This window comes from Martes martes (genome assembly GCF_963455335.1).
Source record: "Martes martes genome assembly, chromosome: 12".
Taxonomy (NCBI): Eukaryota; Metazoa; Chordata; class Mammalia; order Carnivora; family Mustelidae; genus Martes; species Martes martes.
Window position 1 is genome coordinate 61,013,123 of NC_137900.1, and position 14,419 is coordinate 61,027,541.

The 14,419-nt window shown below is 42.2% G+C and overlaps 1 protein-coding gene across 2 annotated transcripts in view; it reads right to left on the bottom strand.

Moving 5' to 3' along the window:
• The window catches only part of GNE (glucosamine (UDP-N-acetyl)-2-epimerase/N-acetylmannosamine kinase), a 34,290-nt gene extending 25,477 nt beyond the window's left edge, over positions 1–8,813 (bottom strand). Inside the window, exons 1-2 of one of the 2 annotated variants that reach the window (XM_080820721.1) lie at positions 8,626–8,813; positions 2,964–3,169 (exon numbers count right to left, since the gene is read on the bottom strand). In XM_080820721.1, the coding sequence (XP_080676847.1) occupies positions 2,964–3,127 (164 nt within the window). In that variant the 5' untranslated portion in view covers positions 3,128–3,169; positions 8,626–8,813. Of the gene's footprint in view, positions 1–2,963; positions 3,170–8,400 lie in introns of both variants that reach the window. The other variant, XM_080820722.1, reaches the window with a different exon arrangement.
• Positions 8,814–14,419: the final 5,606 nt, after the last annotated feature.

A 14,419-nucleotide genomic window follows, 5' to 3' on the forward strand; every position in this document is an offset into this window, starting at 1 on the left:
GCACTGGAACAATTCTGATACTATAATGGTAGATTCAAGTCATTACACATTTGTCGAAACATACAGAATTTATACCACCTGGGTGGGCACCTAGGTGGCTCAGTCGGTTAAGCGTCTGGCTCTTGATTTTGGCTCAGGTACATGATCTTGGGGTTGTGAGGTCGGGCCGCTTAGGATTCCCTCTCCCCCTCCCCATACTTGCGTGCACATGCATGCTCTTGCTCTCAAAATGTAATGTAAACAAATGTACCCCTGGAGGTGGAGGGCTGACACTGATAATGGGGGATGCTAGGCATGTGTGGAGGCAGAGAGGCATACGGGTAACCCCGGTACCACCTGCTCAATTTGCTGTAGACCTAAAACTGCTCTAAAATGTTTTAATGTTTTGTATCACTGACTCATATGAAATAAATGAACAAGTGAATTTCTAACTTGTTTGTTGTTACTTATTTGATTTCCTTTTTCACCCAGATCTTAAAGAGTATAAAAATGCTGTTGTTTTTTTTTTAAAGATTTTATTTATTTGACAGACAGAGATCACAAGTAGGCAGAGAGGCAGGCAGAGAGAGGAAGGGGAGCAGGCTCCCTGCTGAGCAGAGAGCCCGATGCGGGGCTCGATCCCAGGACCCTGGGATCATGACCTGAGCAGAAGGCAGAGGCTTTAGCCCACTGAGCCACCCAGGAGCCCCCAAAATGCTGGGGTTTTTTTGTTGTTGTTGTTGTTGTTTTAAGATTTTATTTATTTATTTATTTGTCAGAGAGAGTGAGCACAGGCAGACAGAGAGGCAGGCAGAGGCAGAGGGAGAAGCAGGCTCCCTGCTGAGCAAGGAGCCCGATGTGGGACTCGATCCCAGGACGCTGGGATCATGACCTGAGCCGAAGGCAGCCGCTTAACCAACTGAGCCACCCAGGCGTCCCAAATGCTGTTTTTTAAAAAAAAGTATCAATGTGGTTGAAATCGAGGGTAGCTTATTTTTTTGTTTTAATGTCTTTGAAATACAGATAATACATTCATGTGGTTTAAAATTTAAGATACAAAAGGTTCTCCAGTGAAAAGGCTACCTTCTCACTTTTGTTTCCCAGTCATCCAGTTCCTCTCCCAGAAGCAACCAACTTCCGTTAGAATGTACTTTACATGACTTTTCCATTAAGTACCAGTCAACTGTCCTATGTAACAGTCTCATGAGACTAATACTGCCTTTTCACCCTTACTTGCTGTGGGAGATGGGGAATCCTAACCCAATTTCCTTGAAAGCCTCTGTACTACTAATCTTCCCATCAAACTTTTCTCAAAGAAGTAAAAGAACCCACTTAGACTTTATTTCAGAATCTAGCTAAAATTCTTCTTCTACTTTGTCCTATGTAAGAATACCCACTGGATTTTCTTAGAGAGCCAGAATTCATTTCACATTTTTTTAAAAGATTTTTATTTATTTATTTGACAGAGAGATCACAAGTAGGCAGAGAGGCAGGCAGAGAGAGAGGGGGGGAAGCAGCCTCCCTGCTGAGTAGAGAGCCTGATGTGGGGCTCAATCCCAGAACCCCAGGATCATGACCTGAGCCGAAGGCAGAGGCTTTAGACCACTGAGCCACCCAGGCGTCCCTCATTTCACATTTTTAAAACCTATGAATTTTTGAGCTATGTGTCAGTTTCTTCTCTACTCTTTGTAAGTATTTTCTTAGAGAAAATCGGTTTTTACAGGTAGGTTTTTGTTTACTTTTGTTGTTCTTGTTGCCTTGCTTTTTTTTTTTTTAATTTTATTTATTTATTTGTCAGGGAGAGAGAGAGAGAGTGAGCACAGGCAGACAGAGTGGCAGAGGGAGAAGCAGGCTCCCCGCGGAGCAAGGAGCCCGATGTGGGACTTGATGTGGGACTCGATCCCCAGACACCGGGATCATGACCTGAGCCGAAGGCAGCCGCTTAACCAACTGAGCCACCCAGGCGTCCCTTGTTGCCTTGCTTTTAAAGAATACTCTGAAAAAGCAATTTTACTTTAACACGCGCTTCTTTCATATATAATATGGTAGTTACTAACCATCTTGGGAAGCTGCATTAATGTTTTTATGCCACAAGAGTGCACTAAATGCCACTTTATTACCAAAAACAAACCGAATGTTCACCTTTGGTTTAGACATTCTGTTCCCTCTAAGATTTCCCAACTCTCATTTTTCAAATTTAGACTGTGATAACAAACACCAGAATAAATACCAATGACAATATAACATTCTAATTTATCTTGTAAATTAATTTTTAAAATCTTGTTTCCTACCTACTACTTGATGTACTATTGATCTATACATGAGTTTTTTTTGTTTTTGTTTTTTTAAGATCGATACATGAGGGTTTTTTTGTTTTGTTTTGTTTTTTAAGATTTTATTTATTTATTTGTCGGAGAGAGTGAGCACAGGCAGACAGAGAGGCAGGCGCAGGCAGAGGCAGAGGGAAAAGCAGGCTCCCTGCTGAGCAAGGAGCCCGATATGGGACTCGATATCCCAGGACCCTGGGATCATGACCTGAGCCGAAGGCAGCTGCTTAACCAACTGAGCCACCCAGGCGTCCCTATACATGAGTTTTAAGAAAGCAGTACCATTAGAACTCACAAAACGTATTACAGGAAGTTACATTATTAGAGTCACACACCATATAAGTGGCATTTCTCCTGAATGTAACAGGTAATGATAAAAATATTTATAGCTATCATTTATCGAGCACCTATTAAGCAGCTACTCTGTGTGATGGACAATTTGTATCATTATCTCCATTTTTCACAGTAACCTACAACATACGTTTTCACTCCATTTTATAACTGAGGAACCTGAAGATGCAACTTCTCCAAGGCCATATAAAAACTAAGAGGGAGAACTGGGATTTGAAGATAGGTCCACTTGGCTACAAGATCCAAGCTCTCTCTAGTACACGGTGTTGCAATGAAGGATATCATTAGAAAATGCTTTCATCTTACCCGTAGTCATCTATCAGGTGAGAGCCAAGTACCACCACATCAAGTTCAAAGAACTCAGGTTCCATTTTAATGCCAAACATGATCGGGGCAAGTTTAGAATAATCAGCACGGTTGCAAGTGGCAACACAAACCCGAAGTTTTCGGTTATTCCCATTCTTCTCCATGACTTGTTTCTTTTGTTTTGAGACGTTCTTAAAATAGAGTTCCTAAAGTTGCAAAAATAAAAATTATTTATCATCAGAATGATAGGTCCTAGATAAAAACACAGAATTTTCTAGTTCTAAGCCTTTTAACCACGATTTAATACAGTGCTTCTTAACCTTTTTTTCCACCCCTACTCCTATGTGACACACCCACTGGTATATCCAGAGCTAGGAAATTCCTGCTGACTAATTCCACCCCTCTCACACTCGAGAAAACACACTGGAATACAATTAAGAAACAGTGACATAAATCAGCTCCCTTTTAAAAGCAAGCAAACGTCAGTTCTTTATTAGTTAGAAATTACTTACCACACCTCACAACTGATCCCAACATACCAGACTACTGAGTATAACTGATCTAGTTCAACTCCCTCTCTTTACAGAAAGGGAAACACACGTCTTGAGAGAGGAAATTACTTCCCCAAGATTCAAGATAACATCTTGTAAGGGATAAGATCTATTTACCCTCACACTAAACACCCACTATATACAAAGCCCTGTGATTAGTGCTGAGGAAGAGAAAGGTAAAATAAAAAAGCCTACCTCCGAGGCCTCGTTAGCCCCTATAGCCAGTGCCTACAAACCTCTGACAATTCCAAATGCCTACCAGGTATCTCCTGACCCATACACACCTTAAAGTCAATCACCCAAACCGAACTCATTTTTTCCCCTCATTTCCTTTCCTCCTTCCTTGTTCTCTAACTCATTTATGAACTTCCATTCACCCAAATGCCTTGACCCTGGACATCCTTGTCTTCTCTGTCCCTTACTCTGTACCTACTAAGCCCTGTCAGTTCCACCTCCTTAATCTCTCTCTCTCTCTCTTTTTTTTTTTAAGTAGGCTCCATGCCCAGCGTGGAGATCAATGCAGGGCTTGAACTCACAATCCTGAGATCAAGACCAGAGCTGAGATCAAGTCAGACGCTTAACCAGCTGAGCCACCCAAGCACCCCTCCACCTCCTAAATATCTTTCAAATCTAGCTCCTCCTCTTCATCCCCACCAGGACATCCCCCAGTCCATCCTCTCATTTTAGGTCTGAACCATCGTTAACAGCTGCCAAAGTAGTCCGCCTATCTCTAGCCTTGCCCTGCCTCCCACAGATTTTCAGAGTGATCTTTCCAAAGTTCAGAAATCTGATTATCATGCTCAACAGAATATACAACCTATGAATAAAGTCCAAATTACTGACCCGGACCTACCCCATCTTTCCAACCACTTCTCCCTGACCTACAATTACCCTTACTCTGTGCCAAAGCCACACTAAAATACCTGTAGTTCTACCAGTGAGTCTCCAAATCTCTGTATATAGTATTGTAGATATATGTACCCTTAGGTTAAATTTCCTTTCCCTCTTGCCTGGGCTTCTCCTCATCCTTCAAAACTCCATCTAAGCATTGCCTCTTCCTGAAAACCTCTACATAAACTTCAGTTCCTCTTCACCTCACTCCTTTTAGCGGCTACCTTCCTCTGAGCACTATGGCCCTTCCAAACACATATATACTTTTTCTTGACTTCTCTCCCCACATCCACCCACTCTCCCACCCACTCTCCCTCCTGCCTCCATCTATAGCCTCCATTCAAAGTAAAAACCATGGACAAGGGATAAGAGATGTTTTAAACTTCTCTGTATCAATGTAAAATTCCACCTCATGGAGTCAATGCTTTTGCTTCAGGAAGCGTGTCAATGTTTACTTTGCCAGCAGGCATACAAAGAAGCTTGAATAAAGATGCCAGGAGTAGGGGAGTTACCCTTTAGATCAGGGTAAACTCTAAACCCCACTGGAAATCTCATCAGCTGCCATCTCATCTCTATTAGGCTCAAACTTCTGTGAGAACACAAAATGCCCCGTCATTAGGCCCATTCTGAACTCAACAATCTCCAGTCAAAGCTAATTCCACCCAACAGAAAGTATTTATGATATAATGAAATAGGCATTCTGTCAAGAGTTGTATTCACTAGTTCTAAGCACTACCTAATCATTAAAGACAAAAATGTTTCTCCAAAAATGGCTGTCTTAAATGTTCTTGTACATAATCCTTCCTTCACTGATCATTAAATTTGAGCTGAATAAAATGTTGGTGATATTCAACTTGCTGGGTGAGGCAAAGCAAATCTTTCATGGTTGGTCAATGTTTTTATTTTAAAAGAATGTAAACATCACCTCACAATACTAAAATGCTTAGTATTTACCAAATAACTCAAAGGTTATTCTTTTTTTTTTTCCCAAAGATTTTAGTTATTTGACAGAGATCAGAAACAGGCAGAGAAGCAGGCAGAGAGAGAGGGGAGGAAGCAGGCTCCCTGCTGAGCAGAGAGCCCGATGCGGGGCTCGATCCCAGGACCCTGAGATCAGGACCTGAGCCAAAGGCAGAGGCTTTAACCCACTGAGCCACCCAGGTGCCCCTCATTATGTTCTTTTTAAATTTTCCTCTGTAAATACGATTTTGTCAGCTTTCTTAATCTTTTTTTTTTTTAAGATTTTATATATTTATTTGACAGAGAGAGAGAGAGATCACAAGTAGACAGGCAGGCGGAGAGAGAGGGGGAAGCAGGCTCCCCGCTGAGCAGAGAGCCTGATGCTGGGCTTGATCCCAGGACTCTGAGATCATGACTGAGCCGAAGGCAGAGGCTTAACCCACTGAGCCACCCAGGCGCCCCTCAAAGGTTATTCTACTAAAACCGAGAGTAAAGTAGCCAAATAAACAAACTATGAAAAAGGCAAAAATGTTACTAAGGCCAAAGCTTTTTTCAGGAAAGAAGTTAAATCTTTTAAATACATTAAAATGCCTCTTTAAAGGGAGAAGTTTGGGGTTTTTTAAAATAACCTTAACTTACTTCTTAGGTAGTACATTCACATGGTTTAAAACTGAGAAATAACAAGAGGCTATATAGCAGAGTCTTCTCATCTGTGCTCTACAGCCATGCAGTTTTTCTCCCTGGAAGCTAGAAGTTACTAGTTCTTATCTATACTTTCACAGGTAAAGCGTGCATATATAAATAAAGATGTATTTGCTTATAAATACATACAACATATATTATACGACTGATAACATTCTATAAACTGATGTTGCATCCCCTGCTTTTAAAAATGCTTTTAATTATGCTTCTGAATTGAATGGTAAAATGGGAAAGTTTAAAGGCACTGAAAATATCAAAACTAAAGTGCAAAGTTTTGAAAATTGCTGGCCATCATCCCTTTAAATATATGAAGGGTTATGAGAGCCCCAAAAGTAAAAACAATCAATGTCACAAACATTTAGTATCTACTCTGTGTGGAGCACTATAAAGAAAGCTGAGACACACACAGAACTGAAAAAGACCCTGTCTCATATTTAGAAACCTTGAAATTAGTACCTGAAACCAGCCGACGTAATAGATGTTAACTAGTTCACTTTTCCAAATAGAAGCCCCAGAAACAAAATTAATAAATTTTTTTCTCAGCCCTGTATACATTATTTGCTCTGGATCAGAGATCATACCCAAAGACACATTTTTATACTGAGAACTATGACCAGAGTCCCCATGACCAGGATAGAATGAATAAACGGCAAAACAATGAACGAGTGATGAAGTGGACTTAAACTGTAATAGGACAATTTAAGTTGCATAAAGTACAATGTAAAGCAAAACTCGATTCTTTACATGGTGAAATACGAGACAGCAATTAAAATGAATGGACTATGTCTACATTTGTCTACATTAATAAATCTCAGAAACAGAGCATTAGAGGAAAACAGCAAATTCTAAAAAGTTAGATACAATAGGGTACCATTTTTAAGTTTTTCAAAACGTGTAAAACATTACTGTATGCTATTTATTGATCTACAGCAAAGTTCCACACCAACTCAGGGAAGTAGTTACCTCTGGAGAGGGAGGGAAGGGAAAGAAAAATGGGGTTTCAGGCTTTAGCTAACATTTATTTTTTTTAAAAAACCAAACCATAAGCAGAGATGTGAAACAAACACGGTAACATATTAATATGTGTTAAATCTTGGTGACTGGTAGAAGGTGTCATACTGTCTTCTGTCCTTTTAAGCACATCTGAAATTTCCATTCTTAAAAACAAGAACTCTTTTAAATAGATACTGTGAAGTAGGTATGTTGTCCATAGCCAGTCACCACCCCCCCCCCACACACACCCAAGCCTAAAGCTCAGGAAGTCAGGAGGGACTGGATTTGCCCCCATTTCACCTATCAATTCCAAAATTGTAACTAAAATACAAATAAATGCGAGCGAAGTATGCTTTCATCTTGAATTCACTGGCAATCTCTGAGAAACCCAATTCTGAAAGACCACTTCCTGCATTCTCTCAAGACTGACCATTTTAAATAGACGAAAGGTGATCAGCACTTTCCAGAAAAATATTCCACTCAGCTGTGGAAAAAGACTCACAAACATTTGGCTCAGTCACTGGGCAGAGGAAACAGTAACAACAAACATTTGAGAAGTACTTCTGAGGTGCTAAGCACTGTGTTAAGAACTTTGTAAGCATTTAACCATTTCATCCTGACAGTCCTCTCACTAGCCCCATTTTACAGAGGGGGGACACTGAAATAATTTACTTGCCCCAAATCACAGTTAATAATTGCCAGAACCAAAAATCAAACCCAGCATGCAGGATACTGCCACATCCAGTGTTTGCCTAATATCTGATCATTAACATCCTTGGAACTTCTTTGGGCCAGGTCCTGCCAGGCCCCATGGCAATGAAAAGAACATGATATATCACTCGTCCCTGGGTGCAGCAGGGATAAGACTCAGGATCAAGAAGGAAGGGGCTATATAAAAGCGGCCTGGAATTCAGAAACCTATTCCTGAGCTGTAGTTTGCTTTGGCTTCTTCCAGAGCCTCTACAGCTGGGTTAAACAGTTAACTTAGACCGCTAAATTGCACTCGTCCTTTCGGAGAAGCCAATACTTTAGCGTTCTCTAACAATTTAACGGGTGTGCTCCGATTGGGGAGGAAAAATAAACACCTATCAAACTCCTGAGGAAGCTCAGACTCAAAACATAGTCAGGGTTCGGCTCAGATCTTCAATACCATCGTTTAGTTCAACCCTTTACACTTCAGGGCCACTTGTCTGTCAAGGAGCTCTCCGCCCTCTCCTGCACACCCCCGTAACAGCACCCTCACTATCTCCCAGGACAGCCTGCTTCCTTACTGGACAGCACTGCTCGTGGGTGGGAGCCCTTCCCTGCTGCCGGCTACTCGCCCGCGGCCAGCCACGAACCTGTCTGCTCCCCGTGCCGGGAATACAGAGGGGCCCTGGCACGTAGGCCTGCGGAAGACAGGGCGACGCCCGGGTCTTGTGCGGGCCTGGGAACGCCGGGAGGTCCAAGGCCGCCGCGGGACTGCGGAGGCCACGAGACAGGGTCGGGAGCAGGAGGCCGCGGGGGGCCCGGAGGATGCTCTCTCCGGCGCGTCCCCCGTGTCCCGGCCGACGCGGGGCTCTCACCAGACGCTGGCGCGCAGCTCCCTCCCAGGCCGCCGCCGCGCCTCGCGGGCTACACCCGAACGCAGCAACTGAAGGCGGGCCCGCGCAGGTCCGCCCCTGCGGCTTCCGCAAGTCGGCCACGCGCGTAGGGGACTCTAGTCCCGACCACAGCCCCGCACACCCCTGCACGCCCCTGCACGCGTCCCCTCGGCACCGAATCGGCGAACGCGCCCTTACGTAACCTGAGAGCGACCCTCTGATTGGCTGCGCCCGGAAGAGCCCCACCCCCTTGCCAAACGGTTTTTGGAAGGGGCGGGTCGAGAGGGGTGGAGTGTCTGCAGTCGTCGTGGCCGACTCGGCCAGTCTGTTGCAGCCCCGTTGCTTACTGCTCCGCGGCCCACGCACGCTGGAGAGCCCGGGTCTTCGCACGTGGTAGCTGTTTTGGCCTTGCACTGAAGGGAGAATTACGCCTTCTCTTCCCTCAGGCGTTTCATAGTTCCTGACCAAAACAATACTGTCGTGCCGCCGGTCCGCCCCAGAGCCATCTTTTGAGATAAAGCCTCGCCACTGCTGGACGGTGTCTGCTAGAAAACTGATGAAGTGTTGATAATGATACAAACAAAGCAGATACCAGCTGATCATAAGGCGCTCTGCCTGGGCCTCCTTTTAGGGAACCTTCTACCAGTCGAGCCGGGGATGTCCAGAGGGGAAGGGGAACTTGGCAGCCGCAGAAGAGGTGGCGGAAGAGGGCTCCCACGGCGCCTGATAAAGACCTTTTTTTTTTTTTTTTAAATTTGACAGAGATCACAAGTAGGCAGAGAGGCAGGCAGAGAGAGGGGGGGAAGCAGGCTCCCCGCCGAGCAGAGAGCCCCACGGGGGACTCGATCCCAGGACCCCGAGATCCCGACCCGAGCAGAAGGCAGCGGCCCAACCCACTGAGCCACCCAGGCGCCCCTGATAAAGAACTTTTAATGATCTTTTCAAATTACCGAGTCACCAATGACAAACTTCGAATGAGCTGGTGTTACAAAACATTAAAACATTTTTTTACCACCATTAAATAATTGACTGCAGGTGAAACTTAACAACTCATCCAGAGTTCTTGCTCTAAGGCGAATTTCAAACCCTAACTTTTGCATTTCATGTATTTCAGTTAATAATGAAGCTGTAAGTTGCAGAGTACTTAGGAACTAGCAGTTTTCCGGAAACTAGCCTGGAGCTACTAAAAGGTCATTTCAGCCACAAAAGGACAAACTTCAAGGGAATTTGTATAAGGAAGTGCCAACAGATTTTATTAAATATCACTTTGGCTAGTATATGGAGAATGGATTGGCACTGAAAGAATGGTGGCAGTGAAAAAAAATAATCTGGAAGGGTACATAAAAAACTGATCCCATTGACAGGGCCGGAAGGAGATGGACTTTTCCACCGAATACCTATTTATAATATCTTTTGTGTTTTGTAATATAGCACATATTGCATATTAAAGAGAACAAAATTGTTTAAAATGGTGACAGTGAAACTCAAATGGATGATATAAGATTGAATTTGGAAGCAGAATTGAAAATTATGGATTAAGTATGAGGGAATGAGAAAAAGGATGGAAACAAGGATGACTTCCGGGTGTCCGGTATTAGTAACTGGGTGATTGGTGCTATTTATCAAGATGAGAGAAAAGCTGAGGGAGTGACCATCTTTGGGGAGTTAAAAGTAAAGTTTTATTTTGGGATATATTTGAGATGCCTACTAAGTGAACAATAAGATATATGAATCTGGACATAGATTCACCAGAGAGTGCTTTAGTTTTCTATGGCTGCTATAACAAATTACCTTAAACCTAGTGGTTAAAAACTAATGTATTATCTTGGGACGCCTGGGTGGCTCAGTTGGTTGAGCAGCTGCCTTCGGCTCGGGTCATGATCCCAGCGTCCTGGGATCGAGTCCCACATCGGGCTCCTTGCTCGGCGGGGAGCCTGCTTCTCCCTCTGCCTGCCGCTCTGTCTGCTTGTGCTCACTCTCACTCCTCTCTCTCTCTCTCTGACAAATAAATAAATAAATAAATAAATCTTTAAAAAAAAACTAATGTATTATCTTGCAGTTCTGGAGGTTAGGAGTCTGAAATGAGTTTTACCCAGCTAAAATCAAAGTAGCAATGTAGATATCATCACAAGAAAAGAAAATTGAACTGTTTGGTGACAGATGTTAGCTAAACATAATGGTGATCACTTCACAATATATACATATATCAAATCATTACGCTGTATACTTGAAAGTAATATATAATATCTCAAATATATGTCTTTTTTTTTTTTATTTTTAAGGTATCAGTGGGTCGGCCTTCCCTAGGGGGCAGTGGACAATCTATTTCCTTGCCTTTCCTTGGCTACTGGCTGCCCTCATTCCTTGGTTTGTGGCCCCTCTGACCTCTGTTTTCCTTGTCACATTTCCTGTGACTCTCTTTCTCCTTGACTTAAAAAAGACTCTTGTGATTATAGTCCAGGATATTCTTCCCATCTCAAAATCCTTAATTTAATCACATTGGCAAAGTGTCTTTTCTATATAAGGGGACATTCACAAGTTCTAGGGATTAAGACATGGCTCTTCGGAAGCTATTTTGCCTAACACAAGTGGTATCAAAACCCCCAGGAAATGTTCAAGATGGGCACATTGCTTTTATTTTATTTTTATTTTTTTACAATTTTTTAGGGATTTTATTTACTTATTTGAGACAGAGAGGTACAGAGAGAGAGACCATGAGCCATGGGAGAGGCAAAGGGAGAGGGAGAAGCAGGCTTCCTGCTGAGCCAGGAGCCCTATATGGGGCTCAATATATGGCTCGATATGGGGCTCATGGGGCTCGATATGGAGCTCAATATGGGGCTCGATCCCATCATGATCTGAGGTGAAGGCAGACACTTAACCATCTGAGCCACTCAGGCACCCCAAGATGGGCATATTGCTTTTAAACTTACATGTCAGAGGTGCCTGGCTGGCTCAGTCAATGGAGCATGTGACTCTCGATCTCGGGGTTGTGAGTTGGAGCCCCACATTGGATGCAGAAATTACTTAACTTAAAAATAAAATCTTTAGGAGCACCTGAGTGGCTCAGTTGGTTAAGCCTCTGCCTTCAGCTCAGGTCATGGTCTCAGGGTCCTGGGATCGAGCGCCACATCGGCCTCTCTGCTCAGTGGGTAGCCTGCTTCCTCCTCTCTCTCTCTCCCTGCCTCTCTGCCTACTTTTGATCTCTGTCCGTCAAATAAAATCTTTAAAAAAAATAAAACATAAAATCAAATAAAATCTTTAGGGTACCTGGACGGCTCAGTCGTTGTGTGTTTGCCTTCAGCTTGGGTCGTGATCCCAAGGTCCTGGGATCTACCCCCTGAATTGGGGGGGGGTCCCTGCTCAGCGGGGAGCCTGCTTCTCCCTCTCCCATTCCCCCTGCTTGTATTTTCTCTCTCGCTCTCTATCAAATAAATAAAATATTTTTTAAATAAATGAAATAAAATATTTAAAAAATAATAGTTACATGCCATATCACCAAATATCCAGAAAAGAACAGTAATTTTTTCTCCTAAAACTTAAGAAAAAATAATTTTTAAAAACAGTATTAATGTTCAGTTTTTTTTAAATCTGCATGCTTATTACATGGGTGTGTTTAGTTTGTTAGAATTCAAATTGTACACTTGAGATATCTGTACTTTTTTGTGTATCTTGTAAGTATTACATATTTTTAACATACTTAATGCTTAAGATATGGCTAGGAAAAAATATAACTAGAAATACAAATACTTTTAATAAAGATAATACAATTTTGAGAATTTTTGTACTTATTAAACCACTCATAGATTTTATGTTTGACCAATATTGAAAATTTTATATTTCCATATATAGTTCGAATAGTTCTGTGTTCATGGAATCACTTAACCTTGAAATGAAAGTGAAATTAATGAAATGACCCTCTTTTAGACTTTTTCTCTATGTTCTCTTAAGATGAAGTTGCAGCAAGGAGCTGGAGGAGGCATTTCCTTTTGGCTTTTTCAGATCACATTTCTATACGTAACATTCCATTTCCAGATCTCTGTTACTTTGCTATTTAACAGTTGTGAATTAACATATCAAAATCTTCTCACATCATTGTTTTGTATGTTTGGTTTGGTTTCCTTTGGCTTTAATATGAGAGCTCTATAAGTTGCAAAAAAGTACGTATGGCTTTATGATATAATAAAATCAAATTTTCCATAATTACTCCATAAGCAGAATTACAACTTCAAACATTTATGGCATAATTGGGTTATCAGAGAATCCTAAATCTTAAAAGATCATCTAATTCAACCTTCTCATCAAAGGAGGAGACTTCTTGAAAGCATCCCTGACAGATGTTCATCTGACCACTTTAGGAACATTTCTTTTAATAGGGACTTTCTTGCTCTTTTATTTGGTGGTTTAGTTGTAAAGTACTCGCCTCTCTATAGTCTACCCAAGTGTTAGCACCCTATTGTTCTAACTACTTTATTTATATTCTCTCAGTACTTGGAACAACCTTAAGGTGTAGATTCTATCACTCCCATTTTATAGATAAGGAGCCTGAAGCTCGAAAGGGAAAGTTGCCTAGGGTCACAGAGTTGTTAAGCAGAAGAAGATCCCACGTGTTTAGACACTACCTGGTATTTCCTCTTCCTACTAAACAGCCTTTCTTACGACAGAAAACTATCTTCAGGTTGCACTTGCTCATCGCTTTTGGGTATGCTGTTCCACTAGTTAAGAATTCACATAACTCTTCTGTTCTTCAGCCCACATCTCTCTGAATCACTCACATAAATGTCTTTAAGAGACTTTTAAAGCTATCTCCTTTAAAATCAAGAATACAGGAGACACTGGGTGACTCAGTCAGTTGAGCGAGGGTCTCTTGATTTTCGCTGAGGTAGTGATATCAGGATCCCAGGATTGAGCCACACATGAGCCAAGCCCCCTACCCCATGGGCCCTACCCCATGGGCTCTGTGTAGGGGCTCCACGCTCTGTGGAGTCTGCTTATCCCCCCACTAAATAAAATCTTTTTTTTCTCTTTTTAAAAAAGATTTTATTTATTTATTTGAGAGAGAGACAAAATGGTGGGGGCGGAGGGAAGAGGGAGAAGCAGGCTCCCCACTGAGCAGGGAGCCCCACTTGAGGGAGTCCCCAGATAGGTTTTTTTATTGTGTTATGTTAGTCACCATACAGTATATCATTGGTTTTTGGTATAGTGTTCCAAGATTCATTGTTTACCTATAACACCCAATCCTCCATGCAATACATACCCTCCTTAATACCCACCACCAGGCTCACCGATCCTCCCAACCTCCTCCCCTCTAAATTAAATAAAATCTTAAAAAATAGAGATAAACACAATAAAATCAAGGTATACAATGTCTAAGACAGTCTCCTGATGTACTAATTTTATACAGCCTTCAAAAAAGAAAATGAGGTCAGTTTGGCCCTTTTTTAAAAAATAAACTTTTCACTGAAGTGTAACAAAGACACTTGCACATAATAAGTATGTGTTGATTTCTGAATTTTCATGAAATGAACATACCTGCATAACTACCACTAAAATAAAGAAAGAAAACATTGCCAGTGTCTGTGGGCTATCTATGCAAGGGCTGCCTATCCATGACCCATGGAAGGTCCTAGCACCAAGGGTATGCTAGTAATAGACACAATGGTATTGATTAAGCACATTAAACTAGCTCTCTGAAGCATTTAGACCACAGAATACAGGGAGGACTGGTCAGTTGGGAGTGAAGTGGAAAATGAGGCCCAAAAACAGACACAACAGA